Raw genomic sequence first — 16666 nt, 5'->3', positions numbered from 1 at the left:
TTCTTTTTCCGCATTCTCTTGTTGATTATCTTGATGAAGTAACAAACGGGATTTGCTTCAGAGTTCTAAGAAATACTGTATGTTGATGCTTATTTTTAGTGAAACAAAAAAATACCCAGACATAATGATCCAGATATTCAGTGATCATTTTGGTGTAAATTTACAGTAAATTACAGCATTTATACAGGCCCACTATAGTAATTAAGATTTACAGTATATCACTGTTCTTACCAAATACAGTATCCTGTATGTACATAACTGCAACAGAGAGCTTGATTTGTCAAAACTATGCACTATTACCACCCGATTCCCAGGCTAAACCCTCCATATGCATATTGGCACTTGACCACACCCCCATGTTTAAACCTCAACCACTGAGCTACCACTCTCCATTTTATATATATATATATATATATATATATATATATATATATATATATATATATATATATATATATATATATATATATATCCCCAATATATATTATATATATTATATAATATTGTATATCAGAGTTCCCAGGTGAAGAGTTGAGAACAGAGTGGAATTTGTCCTACACTGTCTTGTGTTGTCTTTGCACTGTCTGTCTTGTACTGTTTGCACCAGGTTGCACACGATGCACTTTATGTGGCGAGGACACTCACCTGTCCTCAGCTCAGTGTTTTCTGTTATGTAGCTTTATGTTGTCTATGTAGCACCAGGGTCCTGGAGGAACGTTGTCTCATTTCACTGTGTACTGCATCAGCGATATATTGGTTAAAATGACAATAAAAGCTTCTTGACTTGACTTGAATGTTTGCAAGGGAATTAACAAAAGTATTAAAAGTCTAACGTTCTTAAGATCAAACCAATCTAAAGTAGGATTTTCTCTCTTCTAAAAGGAAGCACCATCCATTTACCCTTTTCACAGGGATGCTAACAAAGAATAATTGATGACAAACTTACATTTATAAAAAACATTCTTATTCATTCTTTATCACCGCATTATTTGTGTAAAGCTGCTTTAAGACAATGTTCATTGTTGAAAGCAATACTAATAAATATGGATTGAAAAATAGAAGCTCACAGAAGCTTTAAAACTACACACAAACTGACTGAATTACATAAACACAATCAGGTTTTGTGAAACTCCCAAGTTGCATATTGGTCAGTTTAATAATCATTTAAATGACAGGTTGTGAGCTATAGCTTTATATATAATCAAACTATAAACAAACTGAGAACATTCCTGTTTTATATGCATTTATATAACATGTGAATGCAGCTCATGGTGATTATCTATTAAATTGAACTTAAAATTCTATCATAAAATGTACATAATGAGGCCCTGTTTGTGGAAGTTTATTCATTATAAAGACAAGGCAGAAACAAAATACATTACTATACTGAACATTGTTTTATTACAGACTTGTGAAGTTTTTAAATACTATTACTGTGGGGTTTAGTTTCAGTTTCATTCCACACCCACCTCAAAATACTATTTTCATTATGTCAAATGAAATATGTGAATAGCAAGAATGACAAAAGGCCTAAAATAGGTACACAAGAAAACAGAAGCGTGATGCTGTAGGTGTTAACTCTGGGCTTTCTTCTGCTGTTTCGCCTTCAAGCTGGCATTGTACACGCCGCTATTGTAACCTTCTCGGTTTCTCGCAATCTCAACTGCAAAAAACTGGATTCTGGTGGCTGAAAAGGCAAAAATACAATTAGACATATTATAGATTCCATTGTTCTTCACTAACTTAAATGTTTTGTGGAGCAAAGGTTTTGGCACCTTTCACTAAATATCTTATATATGAACAGTTATATTCTATTTTATTAACTTTAAAAATTGTTTTTGTTTTTTTAGAAATATAAATAATTATGGCATGTTCAAAAGTTGCGATACTCCTCCAGATGCAACAGTTAAAATCCTAATGAACAGGTTAGGGCGTGATTGTCAGTTGGGATTCATTACTCATTTTTAAATGTGCAATAACTTGTTATTTTAGTCTCTTTTTTTTTTTCACTGCTGCTACACATTTCAATTTACTTAATATAAACCTTAATATGTATATTTATTTCTATTTTCTATTCAAATCATTATTTTAATTTTTTACTGAGAGCAACTGAAACTAAACAATTCCCCTATGGGACCAATAAAATATTCTGATTCTGATAGAGTAAATATAAAAAGTAGCGCCATCTTGTGACGGAATTGGTTGGCCCATCCTGCTAGTCTGCTTTTACACACTGCTTTTCCTTTTACACTTCATAAAATCTTTAGTTAGGTTATTGATTTTGTCAGTAGGCTTTAGGCACAGGTGGAAATGTTTTTAATATAATATATAGTGCATCATAAGACAGGTCTTGCAACATACCAAATATCGTGTTTTCCTCTGTGTAGTCCTTTTCACAGTCCAGACGCAGTAATGTACCGTAGTTAAAGTCTTCAACAAGGGATTCAAAATGGTTACAAAAAGGCCTCCATTTCTGCAACAGAAAAATATAACTTCATAGTGGACTTCAAGTCATTCCCACCCTTATTCACTACTACTAAACATTTAAAATAGCAACTGGACAGTTAAAAAAACGTTACATTTATGTGGCGCAAAAGCAAATATTGCACATACATCAATTTACATAACTAATTCATAGTAACCAAAAAAAAAAAAACATTTCTTCTGCTTTTCTGTGCAAATTAAGTATAGTTTTTTCCCTTGATTGCAAAATTGTATGGCATTTGTGTATTTGTTTTATGCTCCACAGTCATTACTAAAAACAAATATATATATATATATATATATATATATATATATATATATATATATAGAGAGAGAGAGAGAGAGAGAGAGAGAGAGAGAGAGAGAGAGAGAGAGAGAGAGAGAGAGAGAAAGAAAGAAAGAAAGAAAGAAAGAAAGAAAGAAAGAAAGAAAGCAGTCATACCTCTTTCCCTTCTGCTGATTTGAGAAGTTCTGGATCCAAAATCTTGATATTAAAATCTGGAAAGTCTTCCCTAAACTTGGAATAGATCATGTCATCGTTTTTTGTGAGCTTCAGATATTTGGGGTCCACAGAAGAAATGAGCTGCGAAAAAATGATATTTCCAGTCAGCAGTTGAATCTGCAGTATGTATCTGCAGCATACAACTTATTCTTATTGAGAACATCAGACACTAGGAAACAGCAGGGGCAAGTAACATTCGAACACATCGTTTAAAGTGGACTCACTCCGAACTTTCTGTACATTCATTTAAACCCTTGTAGCATGCGGAACTGAAAATATCTATACATTTAAAAAAAAGCCCAGTCCCATTCTGCACATTCTTAAAAAAATAAAAAATTATATAAATATCATAAATCGCTTACATTGAAGTAAACTTCGGCATGATTGTAGGCCTTCATCGCCCACATCACCTCCAACTGAGCCTGTGTGTGAGGAAAAAAAAATAATGTTAACGATTGAGAATTACAATTCAGTAATATTTAATAGGAGAAAGAAAAAGAGACAGACATCATTTCCGTAGGCCTCGGCGGGGAGAGAGAGTGCATGAGCCGCCGCTGCTGCTCCTTCCACACCCTGAGGAGGAAATCATTAAAACTCTTTATACCAATTATTACACCAAAAATCTAGTAAATATCCTGTTATATGGACACGCTCAATGATTAAAATGACATTCGACTATTCTATCTATTCAATACAGAAATCTTAATACACTATATGGACAAAAAATACTGGCACACATGACTTTTTCCCAGCCATATGTGCTTCTTCCCAAAACTGTTATATATGATGGCTTTGGATGTAGGAGCATTAAGTTTTCCCTTTACTGGAACTAGGAGCCCTCTGTGCACAAAGTCAGCTCCATGAGTATACATGAGTTGGAGTGGAAGATCTTAAGTGACTTCAACTTTATTGACCACACTTTGGGATGAATTGGAACACTGACTGCACCCCAGGCCTCCTCACCTACATCAGTACTTGACTTTACTAACACCCTTGTAGCTGAATCAGCACAAATCTCCACAAGCACACTCCAAAATCTACTGGAACATAAAATCCCAGAAGAGTGGAAGTTCTTATAAGAGCATATGGGGATTATACATGGAATAGGATGTTCAAAATGCATTTACGAATCTTATACTCAGGTGTCCGCAAAGTTTTGTCCATATTATACATTATATAGTAAATAAGGAATATAATGAGAATTATAAAGTTTTTAGTCAAAAATATGGTATAAAAAAATATAAAAAAATAAATCTGCATCAACATGGACACATGCTAATACACACACAATAGGCATGTAAACTCCTATATCATTTTAAAATTAAAATAAATACAGAAAAGAAAAGTATAGATTGTATAAACAGTATGTCTACATTTTAAATAGTCCACAACTCGTGGTGCACCTTATTCTAGCCTCCAGTTTGTGATTGAGCTCCATATTGCTTATGTTTTCCCCACTGAAAAACTTTAATATAACATTTACATACTCCAGTTTATAAAATCTCTATACCAGTTGAGGTTTTACAAAACATACCATTAAAACAGTAATAAAATATCAACTTTTTATTAGAATTTTACTTTACTTTTCTTATCTTAAATCTTGATATATGATCTATATAATACCAATATATACAGGTTATTATACCATTGACTTCACTATTTGTACTGTAATGCAACAGCAACATCTAAAAAAAAATAATAATATAATTATTATATATAATAATTTATTTCTGCCTGTAGGTTGAGGTGTTTTTTTTTGTTTTTGTTTGTTTCTTCTTCATACTTTCTTTATAAGTTGAATAAGATATGAAAACACATTATTCACTATATAGTGAGTGTGTGTGTGAAGTGTACTGTAAATATTGTATCATCTGAGGTCAATAAAATGCTCTTTATAGTGATTGTGCTCATGTCAGGTATCTTTAGACTACATGAGTGCATAGTGGTCATTTTATTTAGGACAAAACAATCAATCAATCAATGATTTATTGCTTCATTAATTGATTTTTATCACCACCACCTCAACTTTGCATCTTTGACAGTGATCTTTGCAAGTCAATACTTTGGATTTTTGGTTTGTGACTGAAACCAGGTTTTGCTGTGAGTCTCAGAACCTTCAGATTTTTTCAGTATAACAGCCAAAATGCCTGACTGAAGACTGACACCTAATTTACTTCCTCCTATATTTTGCACATTTTTTTTAATAAGTCTATTATATAAATAGAGATAAATCCTGCTCTTTAAATAAGAGTCGGGTCCAGTGTCGATATTTCAGTAACACATGATATAGTTTTGTTTTGCTCATGCTGATGGACCACGTTTCCGCCATGCGTTAAGTAACACACACACAACTGCAGTCTAATACCGCCGGTTTTTAACGCCACGTATAAATATGTTTTTCTGTTTCATTTTTAAAACTATTGTTTTATCCTCCGTCTTTATTTCATATTCAAGAAAACCCAAAAGAAAAACGTTTCAAACCAGGGAAGCGAGGACTTCTGGGTCCATGTTGATGCCCTTTTACCCGGAAATGCTGAATGACGCGTGGCTCTTAAAGGGCCAGCTGTGGTACCTGCAAAAACCCTTTCTCCTATTTTACACTGAACAAGCATTAGATACTGCGTGCAAAAACTTCGGGACATGGGATTTAATAGTGGACTGAAATGTCAACTGTCTGTATACAGAAAAAGGAGACGCAGCCTCTATTTTCTGAAGAAACTCATGTCCCACTGATCTCCTCTTTGGAGAATTCCTTTGTGTTTACCTGGTAAAGAACCTCACCTGGTCCCTCAACACCAGCTCCATAACAAGAAAAGCCCAGCAGTGTCTCTACCTCCTGAGAAAGCTGTGGAAAGCACAGCTCCCTCCACACATCCTCACAACAGTCTTCAGAGGGACCATCGAGAGCATCCTGAGCTTCTGCATTCTGTTTCTCATGTTTTTTAACAGGCCATGTCATCAAGTCACCAATCAAACCAAAGCAGTTAAATAAACTTTAGTCCTACAATCTGATGAGCTCATTTGCATAAATGATGTTGTGTGATTAGATAAACCACAATTCTATATTCTTTTGATTCTTCTTTCTGGATGACAAACTAATCTGAAAGTATAATAATATAATAAAATAATACTGTGTTGTCCTTCTTGTTTATTCTGAAATTTACAAGTTTTGTAAATATATATACAATTTGCAATTTACAAAATAGAAGTTTGTAGTAACATATGCTTTTTTCCCCTCTTTAGTTTATTTAAGATATTTTCTTTCAGACCATCATACTGTGAAATCCCCAATTGCACAGTGTCCTTAACTTTTATACAACTCTCTTTCTCTCTCTCTCTCTCTCTCTCTCTCTCTCTCTCTCTCTCTCTCTCTCTCTCGGTCAAGGTAAACATGCTCCTGAGGTATCAGCAACCACTGTTCCTGCCCCTTTCCTCTCCTCGGATCTGCTCGTTCGCCCCGGCCTGCCTCCGGATTATGTTTTCTGATGGAGGCCACTCTCCGCAGGTGGAGATGGTTTCTCATCAAAGGTCTGGGGATCCATGAAATTGAGGAGTAAGACAGGAGCTTTGAGGATGGTTTTGTACTCTACTTAATGTCAACAGTCTGTTACACTGACTCAGGACTACAGTTTGCATTTGATCATCACATAATCATTGTTTAGCAGTAATAAATGGACATTCGGTGCCACCCAGATGAAGACGGGTTCCTGCATGAGTCTGGTTCCTCTCAAGGTTTCTTCCTTAGGCCATCTCAGGGAGTATTTCCATGCCACATTCATGACCGGCTTTCTCATTAGGGACAAACTTACGCTTATAAAGAACAATCTTATTGGTTCTTTCTTGCCACAGTATTTGTGTAAAGCTGCTTTGAGACAAAGTTGATTGTTAAAAGCACTATACAAATAAAAATGATTTTACAAATAATGGTATTAAGAGATGGATTGGCTCAGGTAGAACACCTCTGAAGGCCTAGGTGTAAAAAGCACAGCCCGCCACAGTTTTTCAGAATTGCTTCCAGTTGCATCTAATGTAACTAAGTATAAAAAGTACCAGTGACTTCAGGAAAACTGTGCATACATAATTTTTTTATAGTAAGATTACTCATATATGCAGATATGTATTTAAGATGAGAATCAACGCAGCACACCGATTCAAAGCCGCAAATAATCATGAACTTGTATTGTCAAAGTAAATTAAATAAGTAGTAATTCTGAAGTCTTTAGAGTGTTGCACATCACACAGTGCAAAAGCTGTACTTTTGTCCCCATAAGACTCGTTTCCAAGCAACCGACTCCGGAATCGATTTCAGAAAGACTCAATCCCTAATCCGTTTTAAGGTGTCGCGCGCAACAGAGGCAGAGCCCGTTACCTTAGCTACGAGACGTTAGCCGATGAGCTAATATGAGCTTGGTATCGGAATACTTCGATAAAAGTATACGGTAAAACCACGATAAATTCGTATATAAGGTGTGTCTTGTTGTTTTATTGTGTTATTTTGTTTTTATTGATATTTTCAGTAAGGGTACCTGCAGCCCCTCCTCCCCGTCCCCCACTCCGCCCCCTCCCATCCCATCCCTCAGCCTCTCTCCACAGGCGGACATGTAAAATGCAGCATCTTCGGACAGTTTAAAGAAAAAGGAGCATTTTATATCATTTCATTCCTTATTTTAACAACCAACGAGGTAAGATTTACACCTTGAGTCGTGATTTTCATGCATATAGATTGTATAAATATTAAATAAAACCTAAACGGGCTTTAGAGGCTCTGATTGCGTCGTGTTTCAGAGGAATGGGTGAAAATATATTTTTTCAGAAAATATTGTAAGTAAATTTTTTCCCAGGTCTGATAATATTATTACTGTTTTTTTCTCCCACGCTGAAATATATTATGTGTTGTTATAACATGTGCCCGTGTGTCCTCAATTTGACTTTGTTTAACATAATGTTCATCTTTTCGTTTTGCTTCCTATTTAAGACCCCAAACGGTTTCGTTATTTATATATTTTTTTATTTTTATTTGATTTATTCCTGATTATTTTGTTTAATGAGGATGTTTGTACGGATGAACTGAAGGAGCGCGCTCCCGCTGACGGCTCCGCGCGTTCACGCCACTGCTTGTGTTTATTCTGTACGAGAGCAACAGTAACTGTTACTGTTCCCTCTGAAGGAACTGCTGATGCAGTGCTTCCTTATTTATTTATGTTTTTCTTCCTTTACAAGCTTTCTCATTTTATGGCTTTCGTGTTATGTTGGATCTTGAGAGGTTTGGGGGCATCTGAGCTGTTTACTAGTCATTTACAATTAGAATAAAATAGAGTTTAAAAAAACTCACAGCAAACCAAAGCAGGTTAAATGGCCTTGTAATCATGGCAGGACACTCAGGTATTAAAGATAGTGTTGGTGTCTCGAAGGGTTCCAAGTTCTATCGTGATCTCAGATTACAGTTTGTTTGGAGTTTTGTATGTTTTGCTTGTGACTTTTAATTATATCTTCCAATTTCCTACCAACAACCCAAAAACATGATTGTAAGTGTGCGTGTGTTCTGAGCGTGTGTGTGTGTGTGTCTGTGTGTGGGTGCACAGACCTTGTAATGTATTAGTATCCCTTTAGGGGGCTCTGGATCCACCAGCCATGGTGCCCACATAGAAATTAAGTGTAATCACTCAGCTCAGATCAGATGTTGACCCTTGAGCAAGACCCTTAAAAATGATAAAACTATTAGGAATAGATTTTTGATGTCACCCAGTTGAGGATTGGTTTCCTTTAAATTTTGGTAAAAGGAAAGGAACCTCTCAAGGTTGATGTTGGGTTATAAGGTGGAACTGAAATCAGAATTCATGATGGACTATACGGACAAAAGTGTTAAGATGTTCCACTAGATTTTTGAGTGTCTTTAATAAATAATAATAATAATAAATTATATTGGTCTTTTGTTTATCTATCCAGTGCATTCTAAGTTGTTGTTGTTGTTGTTGTTGTTTTCACCTGCAGAACTGCTGCTCACTGGATAAACTTCTGCTTCTGTATAAACTGGAGAAATTGAAAAGAACTGAGATTCTAAAGTTTCTGAAATACTTAAATAGGGCTGTCTACTACAAACAACAATACCACTGAAATCACATTTTTCCCCATTCTCCTATGAACATTAGCCCTTGATCAATATGATATTATGCGTTGCACTGCAGCCACATGATTGGCATGAATGAACAGTTGTACAGGTGTTTCAATGCCCCATCTCATTAGGTGCCCCTGGAACAGATAAGGTTAAGAGCTTTGCTATTTGACCCCACAGTGGCAGCTTGGTGGGCTTGAGTTCACAACTTTCTGAGCCCAGAGCCTTAACCAATGAGACGCCACCGCCCCTAAGTACCTAACTCATATAACCAGATGCATACGTTCACTACTAATTCTCACATTTACCACTCACTGGAGCTTCGTCGCTGTGCTCCAAAAGGAGCTGGAGTGCATTAGTGATGTAATCAATGAGCCTAATCTGATCGTACGGATCCATTAGTCAGACTCGCTGTTCGTCTGAGCAGCTTTTAGTCGTCCTGTAATTTCCACCGTTGTCCCATCACTGCAGGCATCCCTGTAAGGTTTTATAGAAATCCAGATGAAAGGTTTAGTTTAAAATCCTCAATCTCTTCATCCCACTGCTGATCAATATAAACAGTCCTGATGGATCCCAAAACCTTTCCAGGCTCAGGATGTGGAATTAAGAGTGAAAGAGATTACGATCATCAGTAGTCCCTGAGGGTTAAACCGATGCCTTCGTTTGTGAATCTGTGTCTTTGTGTGTGAGAAACAGGCCTAATGAGGAGAGGAAGCTCTGAATGAGGAGAGACATAACAGCTGATTAGTAGTTAGATTTGTTTGTGTGAGGTGTTATGCATGTGATGCTGTGCCATGTCTCATAAGTATTATCCAGCAACAGATTAAACAATAGATGCATCATTGAATAAAACAGCATCAGTATTGTAAGCAAATTATTCAGCAAAGAGTATTAATCTTTATACTGGAGAAAATGTATAAATGTATTTGTTTTAAATGTACCATGATGTTGCAGAAAAGCTCAGAAGGAATTTTACTTAGTGAACTAAAAAGATGTGTGTGTGTGTGTGTGTGTGTGTGTGTGTGTGTGTGTGTGTGTGTGTGTGTGTGTGTGTGTGTGTGTGTGTGTGTGTGTGTCTTGGATTTCTCTTGAGGGACAAACTGTTCTCCAAAGCCATTGTTTGATATAAAAGCCATGAAAGACATCAAAGTTGACAATAGCATGAAGGAGGATCAAACACTAGTGTGTTTATTGTTCTGAAACTGTATTTTTCAATCCCAACTCTATTCTTCAATAAAATAAATCCATCAACAGTTTTTTACTGGCTTAAAAAGTAAGAACTGTAATGCATAACACACAGACGAGTGTACTGACTGAGTTAATTTGAATGAAACGAAGGCATCATTTGATAAGAGGCTGTAAAGTTCTACACTCAGTCACTGTATAATACTGGATATGCAGGTGAAAGTTAAACTCATGCATATTTAGTAGGGTTATCTAATTTAGTCGAATTCTATGCTGATATTTGGAAAGAGAACACTTTCCTAGTGGACACTATATAAACAAAAGTTCACAGACACCTGACTAAAAGATCTGTGTTCCTCATTAAGTCTCCATTTGCTGTTGTAATAACCTCGACTCCTCAGGGAAGATTGTTGGAGGTTTGTGAAGATTCATTCAGACACAAGGGTGTTAGTAAAGGCAGGTAGTGATGTAGGTGAGGTGAGGAGGTCTGGGGTGCAGTCAACATTCCAGTTCATCCCAAATGTGTTCAGTAGAGTTCTGAACACATACTCAAGATCTTCCACTCTAACCTGTCCTTGTGCACATGGGCATTGCCATGGTGGAACAGGGTTGGGTCTTCTAGTTCATGTGAAGTGAAAATGTAATGGAACTTCTATACAATTGTGTCCCTAGAACCTTGGGTAACAGATTGGGGAGGAACCACATCTTGCTGAAAAAACATGTGTTCCAAAACTTTTCTCCATTATATCCGATATAGTGTACCTCAACTTTATTATCATGATCAATTTGTGGTTTCCTTATTAGCCCTTCCGCATGCATAGTTGAAGAAAAACAGGACGCAAGTACGCGATAATACATAATCATAAACAATCGACAACTCCACTCAACTCCACTGAAAAACCAGGAAGTCTAGACAATAACTATGAAATAACAAGGAAACACAGCTCAGAAACACACAATACAATCAGCAAGGCTTTTGCAAAGATGCAGAAAGACTAAAGCAGACAAACTGATAAAGTAAAATTTAAAAACAGGTGCACATAATCACAATAATGAAAAGTGGATGAAGACAAGACACAAATCTAAACAAATGCATATCGTGCTATAAACAGACACAAAAATCCAGAAGGAGTGCTGGTTAATCTAGGTGGCAAGGTGCACACTGAGATGGAGATTCATGGCATAAAGATGATTGGAAAAATAATAGGCTTCACATATCAGTTGTTTAGCATTTTTTCGGGAGGAACTGGAACACCAACCTCATTACCCAACATCAGTGCCTGACAAAATCTAATGAAAAGCTTTTATATAGATTATAATAAAAGCATCTGCAACAGGATGTTTAAAAAGTACACACACACACACTCACACACACACACACACACACACACACACACACACACACACACACATATATATATAGATATTACTATCACAGACAATACTAATACAGGTAGTCCCAGGCACGCCATTATACCTTGACATGGCCTAGCCAACCTATGAGTTTTAAAGAATGGTGATCAGTATAATAATAATTATTAATAATTTAACAAACAACAGTAGAAAATGTAGCAAAACAGAGAAATTTACCGTTCAGTATACAGTATATGTATGTGGCAGTGAGTGCGTGGACAAGCGCGGGTTCGCTGTCCATCGAGCAAAAAAAACAAAAAACAAAGGTAAAGGCTGAATTGCATTTTAAAACACCAAAAACACTATAAAATACGCGCTCTACCACAAAGGCAACTGAATTCTGTGAACCGCTGATGAGAGTAAGACTTTTTACAAGGCAGGAGATGCGTACATCCTGGCAGCGTCCCAACGTGTCACTACATATACACGTCTACGTTTGCCTGCCACACGAAACTACCGCCATCGTTGGTTTAAAAAATTGTAAGCCTTAACTCTCAGGGATTGAGCTCCTTCAATGTCTCAAAAGGTGAAATAAATTAGATATGGCGGCCAATAATTCTATGATTTAACAGTGAACAATCAAAGTTCACTTTAGTGAGTCTTTGTCTGGACCATGGTCTTCGTTATTAGCAGCCTTTGTACTTTTGTATCTAAATCACATGTCACTAATCACTGTTACAGCTTTTCTTAGTCACTTTGTTTATCACATGTATTTAAGTCTCACTTTGCACCACACTCTTATGTTCTGTCATGTCAAGAGATGGGAGCAGATGCAAGTCCAGATGTAGTAAACAAACTAAAAACAAAGAAGTGACCCATAAAAAAAAAACTTATGATCAAGGCTGTAAAACAAGCGGAGACACAAACACAAGACAAAAGCTTAACCATGAGACACACAAAAAACAGAATGTAAATGGGGGCTCAGATCAGTGATAACAGAATGTTTGAGTGCTCAGTGACATGTGACAGGCCATGTAACATGCAGTCTACATGACAGTCTCTATGTGTAGAAATTTTACTCAATCCCAGGAGTCATATGTTTTTACAAAAAATGTTTATGTTCCTATGAAAGATTTGTACTTATGTTCAGATCAATAAATGAGGCCCACTGAGTAAAGACAGACTCGTCCAGTGCTAAAGCAGAGATTGTATCTGTAATTTTCTCAGAAAAGCACATCACTCTGTACTTCAGTGCAGGATCGGTATCAATGCTGACATTCTGCCCAACCCTAAGCGACAAAAAAAACCTCTTAAAAGTGTGTTTTGGGTGTACACGTGACCAAGTGATTTGAGGTGTGTGTGTGTGTGTGTGTGTGTGTGTGTGTGTGTGTGTGTGTGTGTGTGTGTGTGTGTGTGTGTGTGTGTGTGTGTGTACAGGTAGAATCCAATTTTAAACACAGAATCCTTTTCACTGTTGAGTTAATGGCGTGTTGGTCACTGATGGCAGTGATGAAATATAACAACTCCTGTTAGAGCACTGTGTGTGTGTGTGTGTGTGTGTGTGTGTGTGTGTACAGAACAGCATCAGAGGGTTTTAACCACGATGGAGCAGAGAGGATCGTTGCTGTGGAAACGGCACCAGAGGGCCTGATTGGGCGTTGGCTTCTCATGCTTCTCTGAGATAAAGAATTACAGTTAGGGTGGAGAGAAGGACGAGGGGTGGAGTCAAAACCAGAGACTGAAAAGAAGAAGGAAAAAGATAAGGAGCAGTGGAAAAGAGAGAAGCTATGTAGGTATATATATATTTATTTTTATATATATATTTATATATATATATATATATATATATATATATATATATATATTTATATATATATATATATATATATATATATATATATATATATATATATATATATATATATATATACACACATATCTAAATATATGGAAGTAGACAGAGAAAGAGAAGGGGTGAAATAAAGAACAGAGGAGAAAAGAGAAATTTAAAGAAGCTTGAGGAAACAGAAGACCGAGACACGTGAGTCTGTGGAGCAGAAGAGCAGGATGAGAGGAAGCGTGCGTCTGTCAGTGTAGGATTTCCTCGTCATCGTGGGTTTGTTTTGCATTTATTTATTTTTCTATCGTCTGATCGATGTTTTTCCTCAGCAATCATGCGGCATGTGTTCTTAACACCTGCCCGAAAAGGATCAGTAGCATGACTAACCACGTGCTAAACTCAAACATAACTCAATTAAATTCGAATGATCAGAAAGTGTTTATAAAGGGTTTAACATTTTTTAAACATTAATAAGTTTATTGCAATGTAAAAAGAAAATCAGATTAAGTGGAAATCTAGTTAACAGGTTTCCATTCAAAAAAGTAGTGTGTGGTGTTGGTTGGGTGGGGGTGATTATAATTGTATTAATTGTTCTTAGATATTACTAAACCTAACATCCAAAAGCAAACAAAATGAATTAAAAAGCTGAATGTAGGGTGAAATTTCTGGTTAAATGTTGGTGAGTATGTTATTATTATAATAGGATTACGTTTAGTTTTATTACTCATTTACTCATCTTTATTAAACCAATTTCTTTTTTAGACCTGGATGTTTTTGCACATCCAGGTTATGATGTTTATGATGTTTTTTATCTGAGTCTAAATTAAATGGTAATATGAACAGGATAAACTTAAAAAACTAATTTCTCATTTATATTTATATATATATATATATATATATATATATATATATATATATATATATATATATATATATATATATATATATATATATATATAGTTCTGTGGTATTTATTATTATTTGCAGTATTCAGTTCTTTTCCCACCAGCAGCCTGTTCAGATTTAAGAGCATGACTAATGTAGTTCATGTAAAAATGCTTACGCTTTATCTTAGTGTTGATCAGTATAAACATTCCAGTTGGAAAAAGAAAATTTCATGATTTTCCCAGTGCTCAGGAATTCTGCTGACTGCAGGTGAGAGTAAAATAGAAAGGTGGAGGTAATGGGAGGCCATTTGCCTTGTGTCTTGTGCATATTTACACAGCAGCCAAGTTTAAACATCATATAATTTCTTTTTCTAAGACACTCATGCTGTTTATTGGGGAATTACATCCATGTGCAGAACATTGCAATGGGAGGAAAGGATGTTATGTTTTGAGAAGAAGAAACATTAATGTGATTGATTTTGAACTGGGCCGAACAAAAAGGGGTTAACCTATTTAATTTGCAGCCTGTGTGTGTGTGTGTAAGTAAGAGAGAGAGAGAGAGAGAGAGAGAGAGAGAGAGAGAGAGAAATGCTCCCAGGCCCAGACAGGATAGAGAAGAACACTATATGAGATAAAGACAGTTGATCAGGACATGTCAAGAGCAGGAAGCCAGATATTTTGGTGTATTTGTGTTTAAAAAAAAAAAGAAAAAAAAAGCTCTCAGTAAACTGTGTGAACAGGACATTCCATTATCACTGAGTTAAATGTCTCCACAGTAATAAGGAATAAAATGTTAAAACCTTTCAAAAGGTCATGCACACAGATTTGAACCTGATCGCTTCGTCAAGCTGAAGCTTTTAAATATCGACCGTGCACCAGGTCAAACAGGAGACGCTTATGGTCATTTCCCAAATTAAATTCGGATTGAAGAGCGTCTGATGCAGATGGGTCCCTCAGCCACTGTTTGCCTCTCTGGTGATAAATTATGTCAGTAGAGCAGGTTTGAGCTGGTTAAAAGCGTCAGCGTGGGGGCGTTTTCCAGGAAGCCCTTCACGACTCGGTGACTCCAAGCACAATCTTATAGACTAACAAACCAGCTGGAACTAAACAGCAGAGCAGAAAGGAGCAGACAATGCGATTTGTAAGATGAGAGACGATTTAAGAAATAAGACAAATTAACATGATTTTGATGATGTGTTTGTGTGATAAGCGAATTCGAATGAATGGTCATAGGTTAGTTGAACGTCTGATTTAAACATTATTCTAGCATCCATCTTCATGGCACTGGTGCACAGTTATGTCTGCCATGAGTCTTATGTCTTTTTTTTTTTTATGTCTTGCTGAAAATAAGGAGCTGTAAGCAGATACTCTGAGGTACTTGCATCTGAATCATATTTCAGTGCTCAGGAATCAGAGCTAAACTCATATAATATCAAATCACATGCTAGCCAGATAAAATCTCTGCACTTTTTTATCCAGTCACATTAGTGCTTAGTGTTTGGAACAGCGAGACAGTAATTAGTAAAGGTAAGATGATAGTCTCTGTTTGAATGATTCAGGCAGGTGACCATTTGACAGTGATTGATGTCAAGTTAGGGGGAGTGGTGGCTCCAGCGGTTAAGGCGCTGGGTTGCCGATCGGAAGGTCTGGGTATCGCCAAGCCCCGGTATCGCCAAGCTGCCACTCTTGGGCCCTTGAGCCCAAGCCCTTAACCCTCTATGCTCTGGGGGTCCCTTACGAGGGAAATATCAAGGTCCGTGACGTCGGCATGACGTGGGGCTGCCTTCCCGTGGGCTCACCACCTGCAGGAGGGACCGTAAGAGACGGTGCTGTGAGGATTGGGCAGCAGTCGAAGGCGGGGGCCTGCTTAGACTGCTGCCCCCGCGACCCGAATTACGGATAAGCGGGAGAAAATGAATGATGTCAAGTTCAGTGTTTTGTTTTTTTTTAGTTTTTAACTAATGCCTCTTCTCCCAGTGTTCCCAGTTTAATCAACTGCCAGTTTCCACCCACAAGTCAGCTCACATTTCTTTTTAAGATAAATGAATAAAACCAAGCTCATGCTTCATATGCAGGGTAACTGACTCAGACAAAAGCACTGTCTGCCCTCTTCGACATACAGTACATTAACTCACATTGGCTGCTGTCTCCCACCCTGAAAACATTTTGCTCAATGACATATGGCTTTGTCCACATAATTATCATACTTTTGAGAAAGTTACAAAAATCATCTAATGATGAGGTGGAAATATAGCTTTGTACTAGAATGAGGTTGATTGTGCCATGATTTTCATCGCGCTGTC

At 36.7% G+C, this 16666-nt stretch overlaps 2 protein-coding genes across 13 annotated transcripts in view; one reads left to right on the top strand and one right to left on the bottom strand.

Moving 5' to 3' along the window:
• Window positions 1–1378: 1378 nt before the first annotated feature.
• Window positions 1379–5548, bottom strand: pbdc1 (polysaccharide biosynthesis domain containing 1). Its single transcript, XM_083568652.1, has 6 exons — window positions 5468–5548; window positions 3494–3559; window positions 3349–3408; window positions 2927–3067; window positions 2362–2473; window positions 1379–1687 (listed from the first exon to the last, which is right to left on the bottom strand). The coding sequence occupies exons 1-6, from the start codon at window positions 5492–5494 to the stop codon at window positions 1575–1577; spliced, it is 519 nt and encodes a 172-aa protein (XP_083424778.1). The 5' UTR covers window positions 5495–5548; the 3' UTR covers window positions 1379–1574.
• Window positions 5549–7298: 1750 nt separating this feature from the next.
• dmtn (dematin actin binding protein) overlaps window positions 7299–16666 on the top strand; it is a 30885-nt gene continuing 21517 nt past the window's right edge. For 3 of the 12 annotated variants that reach the window (XR_014537858.1, XM_083568645.1, XM_083568640.1), the window contains exon 1: window positions 7299–7668. The gene's annotated coding sequence lies outside the window, so the exon portion shown is untranslated. Of the gene's footprint in view, window positions 7669–13213; window positions 13430–13511; window positions 13753–16666 lie in introns of those variants that run through there. The other 9 variants (XM_083568646.1, XM_083568641.1, XM_083568639.1 and 6 more) reach the window with 5 other exon arrangements.

This window comes from Silurus aristotelis (assembly GCF_946808225.1).
Source record: "Silurus aristotelis genome assembly, chromosome: 18".
Taxonomy (NCBI): Eukaryota; Metazoa; Chordata; class Actinopteri; order Siluriformes; family Siluridae; genus Silurus; species Silurus aristotelis.
Note: the sequence above shows the minus strand (reverse complement) of the source record. Positions and strands in the feature narration are given on the sequence as shown.

Coding starts and splice junctions, on each gene's coding strand:
- pbdc1 (XM_083568652.1), bottom strand. CDS start 5,494: ATGGACCCAGAAGTCCTCGCTTCCCTG. Junction 3,409..3,493: donor CCGAGGCCTACGGAAATGAT/GTCTGTCTCTTT, acceptor CCTCACACACAG/GCTCAGTTGGAGGTGATGTG. Junction 2,474..2,926: donor AATCAGCAGAAGGGAAAGAG/GTATGACTGCTT, acceptor TTTCTGTTGCAG/AAATGGAGGCCTTTTTGTAA.